At 41.8% G+C, this 10517-nt stretch overlaps 2 protein-coding genes across 3 annotated transcripts; one reads left to right on the forward strand and one right to left on the reverse strand.

The window, feature by feature from the left end:
* Positions 1-754: 754 nt before the first annotated feature.
* LOC108136330 (myosin-2 essential light chain) lies at positions 755-4537 on the reverse strand. 2 transcript variants are annotated; one of them, XM_017257434.2, is made up of 3 exons: positions 4412-4537; positions 4246-4273; positions 755-1742 (listed from the first exon to the last, which is right to left on the reverse strand). In XM_017257434.2, exons 1-3 carry the CDS (start codon positions 4412-4414, stop codon positions 1330-1332), a joined length of 444 nt encoding a protein of 147 aa, XP_017112923.1. In that variant the 5' UTR covers positions 4415-4537; the 3' UTR covers positions 755-1329. The 2 variants fall into 2 exon arrangements, with proteins under 2 accessions (XP_017112923.1, XP_017112921.1); XM_017257432.2 differs by lacking the exons at positions 4246-4273; positions 4412-4537 and adding an exon at positions 2249-2312.
* A 759-nt stretch (positions 4538-5296) lies between these two features.
* LOC108136318 (ribonucleases P/MRP protein subunit POP1) lies at positions 5297-8189 on the forward strand. The gene is made up of 2 exons (XM_017257418.2): positions 5297-7007; positions 7072-8189. The coding sequence occupies exons 1-2, from the start codon at positions 5297-5299 to the stop codon at positions 7944-7946; spliced, it is 2586 nt and encodes an 861-aa protein (XP_017112907.1). The 3' UTR covers positions 7947-8189.
* Positions 8190-10517: the final 2328 nt, after the last annotated feature.

The raw sequence follows: 10517 nt of genomic DNA on the forward strand, positions 1-10517 counted from the left end.
AAACTTAGTGCGGTACTTAACTCCGAAAAATGTGTTAAGTATTTTATTAATTATAAATTCCTGTGATTTTTCTTAGTTGCCTACAATATATTTATATAATTAATTATATTATTATTGTTAAGAAAATATGTATAATTGCTGCGGTGTTCCAAAACCACAAAAAAAAAATGTTCTGAGCTATTAACTCCGAAAAATACCAACCAGGTTAAAATTTTAAGCTTCTATCACAAATTTAAATAATTTTGTTTTATTGTATGCAACCAATCGATATAAACAATTTTCATGCAAATTATTACAACTGCGATGTTGCCAATATCATTTTGAAAATTTTTTCAGAGCAGTTAACTCCGAAAAATATCAACTAGGTGAAAATTATAAGCTCCTATGATTTAATATGGATAAATATTGTAAAATTGATTTATATAACTATTTAATTAAATTAGGTTTAAATAACACAAGCAAACAGTTTTTTACACAGGTCAGTCAGTCTTTTTTCTTAATTGACTAAGCATAAAATTCCCCATGATGGTAATTAAAAAATTTGGTTCAACTTTAATCAGCTATTTAATTGAATATCCCCTCATTTCCGCAAAAAAATAAAAACACCAGCTAAGGTTTCAATTGGTTTAATAGAATTAAGTACGTTTCTTTTGTAAAAAGACCTACACATTCACTTGTTCTCATTTTATTATTTATTAAATACAAATATTAAATTATTTAAAAAAAATAAACATGTAAAACTTCAAAATGCGCATTTAAATTCGGACATACGCCACCGACGCATATCAAATTTAATTTAGAAATACTTTTTCGTGATACTCTCGGTGTATTCTTCCGTTGAAATATATAATATATGTATCGAGTGTGATTGGTACAAAAGAACGCCTGAACTAGGTGATATAATAACTGATTAACCTCGCTTCTTTTTAGAATAATACGCACATTCACAGACGCGGTTTGATTAGTTATGGTTAATCATGAACCTATGTCTACATCGATGGTTAGTTTTGGAAGTGGGAAGAGCTCCAATCTCTAGGTTTTCAGTATTCAGTTTTCTGTTTTCATCTGCCTATAAGGCACTTTCCCCTGTATATTTATATCTCGATATCCTTGGTCGTTGTCCTTGGTTTGTTCGTGGCAGAACAGCATTTATACGGAGGGGCAGAATGGCTAAGTTGGAATCACGGAGTTGGAACTTTTGGCGGAATGAACGGCTCAGCTAGCTTGGCAGGTGTATTTAGTGCTGTGTTTTGTGTTGTGTTGTGTTGGATAGTGTTGCTGCATCTATTGTCGTGTGGTGCTGGATTGCTGGAATCGGGCGGACTTGACTTAGCCGCTCATGACCATGCGCACAAATTCCTCGTAGTTGATGTTGCCCTGCTGGTCCTCCATGTTGGCCAACAGCTGCTCCACTTCCTCGTCGGTCAGCTTCTCACCCAGCGTGGTCAGCAGGTGACGCAGCTCGGCGGAGGAGATGAAGCCGCTGGCGTCTTTGTCGAAGTGACGCAGTCCCTCGATGAAATCATCGGCCGTATCACCGGAACGTGCCTTCGAGATCGCCTGGTAGATGGGCAGAAACACCTCGAACGAGATGCGTTCGTCGGGCTTCAGCTGGTGGGTGCACTTCTTCACGTCCGACTCAGTGGGATTCTGGCCGAGGGCCCTCAGGCATTCGCCAACCTGGCTCAGCTGAATCTTGCCGTCGCCACGATTGTCGAACAGGTTGAACGCCTCCTGGAACTCTGCGAAAGAAAAAAAAGGATGGTTATTAGGAAAGTTGTGTTATTATATATTGTTCAACTATTTCAAATTATGAACTCACACAAAATGGTTATTAAACAACTATTTTTTATGATACTCCAAAATATAATATATAATATTTCTTTGGAGGTATATGTTATTAGGGAACTTATGATTTGATATGGAATTTCAACTCAAAGAAAACCTTTTCAAGTCAGTTGTATTAGTCGTATTTATATAAACGACTTATAGTTTTAGATACTTAAACATATGACTAAATTAATATCATATAGTTTAAGGTATATTGTTCCGCTTTATACTCGTGGGTATAAGGAAAGGTATGGTATGACAACCTTTTCAAGTCAGTTGTGCCTGTAAGTTTTAATTAACTTACTGAACTCACAAAAAAATGATCAATTAATATAAACGAACTAAATTTCGTTTGAGGTATTAACAATAACATTTGTTTAAGGGTTATATCCTCCCGGTATATTGACAAATGGATCACCTTCCAGTGTGGTGAAGGTCTGCTTCACGTGTGCCGTGTAGTAATACATATTGAACCACTCCGATGACCGTTTTGCCAGCTACTGACTGCCTGAAACTCCGTTTGCCCGGATTTGGATAGCCATCGGATCGGCTCCAAAACCCCTACATCCCCACTCCGCCCTCCTTGGAGATGTGATACCCTCACTTTGCGGGAGAACTTCTCTCTTGAAGTCGGGCCACTGTTGACAATTGACATAAACAAACGCAGGAAAACCCAGCTTTGGTTTCGTTTTTGTGAATGAAAGCATGGAACGAAGCCTCTTTTGGTTCCACCGATAACAATTGCAGTCGTATTTCAACAATTGAAGGTGTAAGTTCTTAGGATTGGGGTTGAATGAAGTTACAAGTATATTTAATAAAGTATTTAACTCCACGCTATGAGAAGAATTCGTTTGAAAAGTGTTAAATATTGTGTTAAACTAATATATAAACATGTTAAAGAGAACCTCCAGGAAGTTTTTAAAAACAAAAAAAAAAATTTAAAAATGGAAAAAACCCTAAGTAAGTCTTAGGCATTCACATTAATCCTATATAAATAAGAGTGTTCAGCATTCGATGACCTATACAGATTTCTTGTTAGTTATGTTTGGTTATCATGCGCATACGACATCCAAAAATGGCAATAAAAACAAACGATTCCAGCACATTTTTGTCCATTTTAGGCGATGACAAAACGGCGACGACTGGCGATTTGAGACTAAAGCTCTAAAGATTGCAACGCCATGCCGACAAGGTAAGTTGGAATTGGAAAATACATATGGTATATGGTATATGGCATACGTACACGGTCGACTGCGGTCGAAAGCTGACGTCAGAGTGTCAGCTTGGATGAATTATCAGAGACCAATGACTTTGATTAAGTTATCACGGGGGATTGCGTAAAGATTCGATTCGGTTCGATTTGATTCGTTATGGAATCGGAATGGAACTTGGAATCGTGTTGCATTTTGACCCAGAGAAGGTGATATTCCGTAAATGGAACCTGGTTTGTTTATTTGGAGCTGGTTTTTTGACAGCCTGGCTCTCTTATCGCTCGCTTTTCGCAACTGCAATTGCAGTTTTATTTGAAACGAGCTGACGGCGGGTCGGAAAACCGGGTGATTATCCCATTAGCCAGCTCCCATATCTATATCTTATCGCTCACTTCCTTTCGCCTTTTAACAGTTGTTTTTCTTTTCATTTATACCCTTTCAGAGGGAGCTATGCTTTTGCCAAGTCTTTTTATTCTTAATTATTCGAGTTGATCTGTCTGTTTAGTTTATCATCCTACAAATATATTAAGAATCATGTACATATTCATTAAAATTGGAGGACAATCATTTAGCTTACACGGGTTCTATAGCTTAAAAGACTCTAATCGAAGTTTGTTGCCCATAACTTGGTTGTTTTTAGAGATAATGACATGATTCCTAGCATAATTATATATGTCATACACCAAGAACTTTAATAACTTGATTGTCATTAAAAAAAAACTTGGTATGCAGTGCCTATTTGCTACTATACACCCAGAACTTCCTAGGATTCTTAAAGACGTGTCTGTTGAGATAATGTAAGAAAACTTTGTTTGCAGTGGATTGAGGCGATTCCATGAGGACTTATCCATTGTAAGCAATATATCCAAGGGTATCATAAACTTCGGCTCGCAGAAATCCCCGTGGCATTGCTGATTTGTAGTGTTTTTTTGGCGGGTGAGTCACGATCGTATTCGTATGGCTGCTTTCCAGCGTATTTGCTTTATCAATGATTCATGTATATGAATACATATATATATGCCGCATTCGCCGATTTAAAGCTGTGTAACACTTACACACACACCTTCGTGCGTTCGCTTTCACACTCCCGCATTCCAATGCAGAGTGGGAGGGAGAGGGCGCGATGTGCCAGCGCATATATGACGATATATGCCAATAATACCGTTTAATGACCGATTTTTGACCTTTCTTTTGGAACACTCACCAGCCAATTGATCCTCGGTGTAAGCTGCCTGCATCGGAAAAAAAAAAGAAAAACAAAGAAGAGAACTTGAGTGCTCCGTTCACAACACGCCCAAAATAAGGCGCTCCGAACAACAATAAACAATAAACAACAACAAACAGTGCTGCATTAAACACTTTGCGCTCACCATATCGATTTGTTTTTAGCTAGCTGGGGGAAAACAACACAAAAACACGGGATTAATTCGACGACGAAGCAAATTTATATGGTATAAGTGTGACCGTAGAAAAGTTAACGAAATATGCCTTCTGGTTTTCAAAAATATACTTTTCATACCATTTTCATTTTGTGAATATACCATTCGATGCGGGTGTGGTCAGACTATGGTTTAAAGATTACACTTGTACTAAATAACGAAATAGATTATCGAATATTAAAAAAAAAAATTAATTGTATTATTCCTCATGAACCACGTTTTATTTCCTTAAGACATTTATCAGCTCCCCTCAGTTCAGTAACAAGGTACAAGACAACTTGATTTCTTAATCAATATGTCAAACACATAAAATCAAATAACAAAGATTTTAAAGCGTTTTTTCTTTGTTATTACAACGCTTTTTTTAAACTTTCGTTTGGTCATAATTTACGCCACATTAATAGGTTCCTCCACTTCTGAAGAATTCGCAGTTCATTAAATTCTCATCTCTGATTACAAATTGATGGTACATTTTCAGAAACCTACCTTGGTTACAAAAGGAAATTTATTATAGAAAACGTTTTCAGCTTGAAAAGGGCATCTAATCCTATAATCCTACAATATATCTAACAAACAAATTAACCAAATAACTAATAACCAAAAGTAAATAAATCTTCTGATATGTGAATTTTTGGTATTTAAGTTTTGGAAATGCCTCTAAAAGGTTCTGGTATTTTTAGGGAACGCCCCTATTCTTTTGTGGTATTTATTCTATTGGCAGTGTTGGAAAATATCAAAAGAGAAGCGGCACACGTGCCGCTCACTTTGTTTTTAAAATAATTTATTTGATTATAAATTAAACTTGGACAACCGCAGATGAGCAGCCAGAAGCTGGAGTACGACGCAGCCATGGGCGGTCGGGTGAGCCTGCCCACGCACGTGACCACGTACTTGTACGCGGCCGGGGTGCTCCAGGAGATCCGGAACCTGGTGTCCGATTGCCAGGAGACGACGCAGCGGAGCAGCAAGCTGATCTTCCAGACGCTGCCCAAGCACATGCGCCGCCGGGCGATGTCGCATCACCCCAAGCGGCTGCCGCGCAAATACCGCCAGGCGCACAAATCCCAAATGGGCAAGGGCGGCAACCAGCCGGTCAATGGGAAACGGCCCTCGAGGAAGTACCGCCGGCGGCCCAAGAATCTGATGCGCGAGTATGTGCGCCGGCAGAGGCGCCACCGCTGGCTGGAGACGCACATCTGGCACGCCAAGCGCTTCCACATGGTGGAGCGCTGGGGCCACAGGTTGGCCCTCGCCAGCTGCGACAAGACCTACCGCGCCTGCTATCGCGCCAGTGCGGAGCACTGCCTGCTCCAGGACATCTCCTTCTACGGCTGCGTGGAGTTGCGCGGTCCCTTGGACACGCTGCGCCAGGGATTCGCCCGACTAACCAGTCCGCAGTGCGGGCTGGGCATCGCAGCCAGGACCTTCCTAAGCGGACGTCGCGAGGGCAGCTTGGAGCTGTTCGAGGACGGCCGGTATCCACATGGCGCACTGCAGCGGGCCAGCTTTATGTGGCGGCCAAGCGTGGCGGATGAGGAGGAGCACACACTCTGGCTGTGGCTGCATCCCAGTGCCGCCCAAGCTACGCTAAAGCAGTTGATCAGCGTGTTCCAGCTCAAGTCCAAGAAGCAACAGAAGCTGCCTCTGAAAGAAGAGCTGGAGGAGCACAAAATGGAGGTGGAAACAACGGAGACTCGGCCCAAAAAAGACAAGCTTACCAGGAAAAGCAGCAGGCCAAAGCAGGAGAATCTTGGCCAGGGAGATGAACTAGTTGAGGAGGTGTCCGAGAAGAAACCCCTTCGCTTCTGGACACAGACAAAAGCCTTCGAGCTGCAGCCCAGTTACTCCAATACCGATGGCACCCTCCATTTGGTGGAGCTGCAGCGGCAGTTCAATCGCTTCCGTCTGACGGGCCCCACCGCCCAACGCGTTTTGGCCGCCAGCCTGCGTCCGCATCGGGAACAGGAAGAGCTGCAGAATGACCAAGCCAACTACTGCCAAGCGGCTCTGCAGCTGGGCTCGCCGGCCGAACTGCTCTCCAACTTAGTGATGGGTCTCCAGGTGGTGGATCCTCGCCTGCAGCGACCAAAGAAGCGCACGAAAGCGGAGGGGAATGCAGCACAGTCACGATCCCCGGGGGATCTCCTCGTCAATCAGCCAAAGAATCTCCCAGAGAGTCCATTGTGGAGCAGGGAAGTGCGCGAGCGGTTGACCAAAGGCATCATGTCCACCCACACGTACGAGCAGCTGCGTCAACAACATGCCGTGGTGCCCGGCGCTCCGTGTGCCTTCGAACAGCAAATGCAGGCCGTGCCGGTGATTCTCGTACAACGACCCGGATCTCAGGACTCCAGGTACAAGAGATTGGCCTACGGCTGCGGCTGGGATGTGATTGCACCGGCCGGATACGGCATGGCCCTCTGGCTGACGCTCACCATGTGGGGCGCTCGCCCGGGCGGACTTAGAGAACTGGATTCGGTGGCCAGGGAGGCGGGCACCGAGATGCATTTGCCGGATACAGTGGCGGGTAAGTTTGTACCACTACAGTGCCTATTCACTCCTATTAATCACTGCCTTTTGTTAACTTTTAGGCATTCAGCAGGCTGCGGCTTCAGCGGATGAGCTTCGTGGCCGCTACTTTCGGCTGCCGCCGAACAAGCGCACCAACTACCGAAAGCTGGCGGTGGCCAGTCCGTTCAGTGCTCCCTGGAAGCAGCTGGTGCGCGACTGGCGCTCGTCGCCCAGCGTTTCTACCGCCTACTATGTGCTGCGCCATCGCCAACAGCTGGAGCAGATTGCCGAGGCATTGCGAAAACGTAGGCCTCTGTCGGAGCCGCTGCCCGACGAAGAGGCACTCATTCAGATCCAAATCCGAATGATATCGCGTGGTCATGTGAAGAGCAATGCCCTGATTTGTCTGCCCACGGCGGCGGATCACAAGCAGCGCTGGCGGCAGATCAAGCGGAGCGACCAGGCCCCCGTTCATGTGGAGCCACCGCAGCCGGATTTGAATGAGCAGCCGCGCAAGGAACTGCGCCAGGGGCACAAGCTCAAGCTGAAGCGATTGCGGGCGCGAAGGGTGCGGGAAAAGCGACGCCTGCAGGAAACGGCCACCAAAAGAGTGCACATCCGGGCGGCAAACACGGCTCACCTGGTGCGCGCCCATCTGCAGGAGATGTGCCGCCTGTGGCTGCCCACCGATCCGGCGGAGATGAGCGGCAGCGTGCGCCGGCAATGCAGCCGCCAAGTCTTCGGCTACGTAAGCTCGGCCGAATTCAGCTTCACGGAGGCCCTTGCCTGTGCCGTGGGATACGTGACGACTGGAGGTCTGCGGCAACTCATCGGGGAACTCCAAGGGCCGAGCTCCAAGGGGCCCCTGATGTGTCTGGTGCGCGATCCCGATAGCCGGGACTACCGCTGGGCCAGCTTTCAGATCAATCTTAACGTGGCCAGTCCAGCCTTTTAACCTGATCTAGCCTTGGGCTTAGTATTTCTAGCTGATATAGATAATAGATAGTGCTATCACATAGCAAAGAACGACGTTTGAGCTGTGTTTAGATCGGCATTTAAACTCCTGAAAAATTAAAAAAAATTGATTTGCACTCCTGAATTTCTTATCTCATTGCCTATAAACTAATTAATTGCGTAATCAATGCTATCATGGGCTTCCGATAAAAAATAAAACACCGTCGAAATTTGTTGTACATAATTTAATACTAATTTTATTCAATTTAAAATTACTTGTATGTCATCTTTGCTTCGTTTACCATCAACTTTTTATTTCATTTTTGTATTTCAATTTGTATTTGTAATGCAATGAACTCAATATTGAGCGAATGTCAGTGTGGATGTGTGTTTGGGTGTGTGGTATGAGTATGAGTATGGGTATGGGTATGTTTGTGTGTTTTTAACAAAAGGATTTCGCGCAGAGAAATGTTTGAATTTTGCATTCGTTCTCATTTTCGTATATAAAATGCGACAATGATTAAAAAATTGCTTACAATTTTTGGTTTTGCGTTTTGTTGTATTTTGTTGCTGAGCATATGCGTTCGGTTCGCACACATCCATAATATATAATTTGTAATTTATAATATTCATTCATCGTACACGTTTGTCGAATCGTCTATCCACTTTAATTCGTTTGTAATTGTTGGTTTACTTGATTTGTTGTTTAGTTGATGCGGTTATGGGAAATGTATTTGAAATGCATGTAAATTTTGCTTTTTGTTTTCACTTTGTATATATATTTATCAGTTATTGAAATTGTCTATATACTTACGAGTATATAAGTTGTTCATTTTTTTTTTTTTTTTTTTTGTTTGGTTTTGTGTTCTTTTCATGGGAGTTAGCAGCTGCTTTTGGTGTTGATCTCTTTATTCTTGTCTTGTGCGTTAAGTTTCTGTCTGAATATTTCAACGTTCTTCGAATTCCCAACTCGTTTTTCATCGACGCTTTCCCAAAATGTTTTCAGTGATTTTACTTGCTTAGATACAGATACATAATTCCATTATGTAAACTCTCTCTTATAATTATACAACTTAGTTGAAACATTTAATAAATATTTCTTTCTGCTCACTTCTCATTCGGTTGTACGGCATAAAATATGATTCGATCTTACGTTTAACTAAATGTTAAGGAAAAAACAATTAGATTTATTTATATATATATGATTTATGTGGCGTATGTCGTATTCAAGTACAATTGCTAAGAGCCTACGCAAGTACAAGTTTCAAACTGAATTTCATTCGCAAACTTTGGATATATCCGACCCGAATTCAGACCCAAATCAAGATCCAGATCCAAATCCGAGTGTGAGTGAGTGAGTGTGTGCTGAACTACTTATGGTTTGTTCGATTTTGGCTTCGTTCGCCTATGCTTGCTACCACATTACATTTGATTGGATTACGAGTATTGAATACGTATTCTTCTTGAACTCCCCGCGCCTACAGTTAACATGCATTATATAGACTTGTAGACTGGATTATGATTATGGATTATAATCGGATTCTCAATTTATCGATTCGCTTCTGGTTACTTCGTCTCTATCTTCTTTGGTCTTTAGCAAACTGATGCTTTCTGACTTGAGTTGCAGCTGTTCTTTGGGATGGGGTTTTGCGATGGGACTTAGAGGGTTAGATTTGGGATTTCGGTTTGGGTTCGAGCTTGGGTTTGGGTGTGGGTGTGGGGTTCGAGGGGGACAGGTCGATAGCTGTCCCGATCTCTTGTCTTGCGCATCGTCTCCTTGTATAAAACGTTGAAATACTTTGAATTTGGTGGGTTAGTATACTATATTTATAGATATACGTGGCATATATATCTTTCAAAATGTTCGTTTTTTAACATTGTAAATTGTAAACAATTTGATGCTTGTCAATGGTTTTCCTTTCTCTTCTTGTCATCTCATCATCATCACTCCACTCCTTCTTGATTTTCCGTTTTGGTTTAGCTAAAATTTTCATTCATAAATGCCGGGATTCACTTGGAAAGATTTTCGTTTTCGATTGCTCCGAAAGTTCTCTTTTTCCGAGTGTTGCTTAAGAATTTCTGGTTTATCCGATTCTCTGCTATAACATACATACATATTATTATTTTTAGCGTTAATTATGTTTTTCTTTTAACATCACTACTAATAATCAAAAAATGGACATTTATAAACTTTTATATAATGTATATTAAAAATGTTTTTTTTTTGTTTTTTGTATTTTTGGCCATTAAATGCCACAATTTTCATTTTTTTCTCTTGTTTTTTTTTTTTTTCTTTTGGTATTATTTTGTTTTTAGTTATTTGTGTTTAGGGGAATTTGTTTTTACAATTGGCCATGAAGTTGTCTTAGCGCCATTGTTTCCAAGTTATTACAAAAGTTTTGTAGACCTAGTTAGTGAATTGTAGCTGAGAATAAAGAAACGAAGAGGTTCAATGATTGAATCAAGTAGAGAACATAAATAAAATGAAATAAAATTATACCAGTAAATCAATATTAATTCATCACAGTTTGTTGTTGTTCGGCTGTTACTGTTGTTGTTATTGTTTTTTTTT

The sequence above is a fragment of the Drosophila elegans genome, unplaced genomic scaffold, assembly GCF_018152505.1.
Source record: "Drosophila elegans isolate 14027-0461.03 unplaced genomic scaffold, ASM1815250v1 contig_149, whole genome shotgun sequence".
Taxonomy (NCBI): Eukaryota; Metazoa; Arthropoda; class Insecta; order Diptera; family Drosophilidae; genus Drosophila; species Drosophila elegans.

Excerpts from the sequence above, each read along its gene's own strand:
- LOC108136330 (XM_017257432.2), bottom strand. The coding sequence starts at position 2,297 with ATGTATTACTACACGGCACACGTGAAGCAGACCTTCACCACACTGGAA. Across the intron at positions 1,743-2,248 it reads GACCTTCACCACACTGGAAG|AGTTCCAGGAGGCGTTCAAC; the intron begins GTGATCCATTTG and ends TTTCTTTCGCAG.
- LOC108136318 (XM_017257418.2), top strand. The coding sequence starts at position 5,297 with ATGAGCAGCCAGAAGCTGGAGTACGACGCAGCCATGGGCGGTCGGGTG. Across the intron at positions 7,008-7,071 it reads TTTGCCGGATACAGTGGCGG|GCATTCAGCAGGCTGCGGCT; the intron begins GTAAGTTTGTAC and ends GTTAACTTTTAG.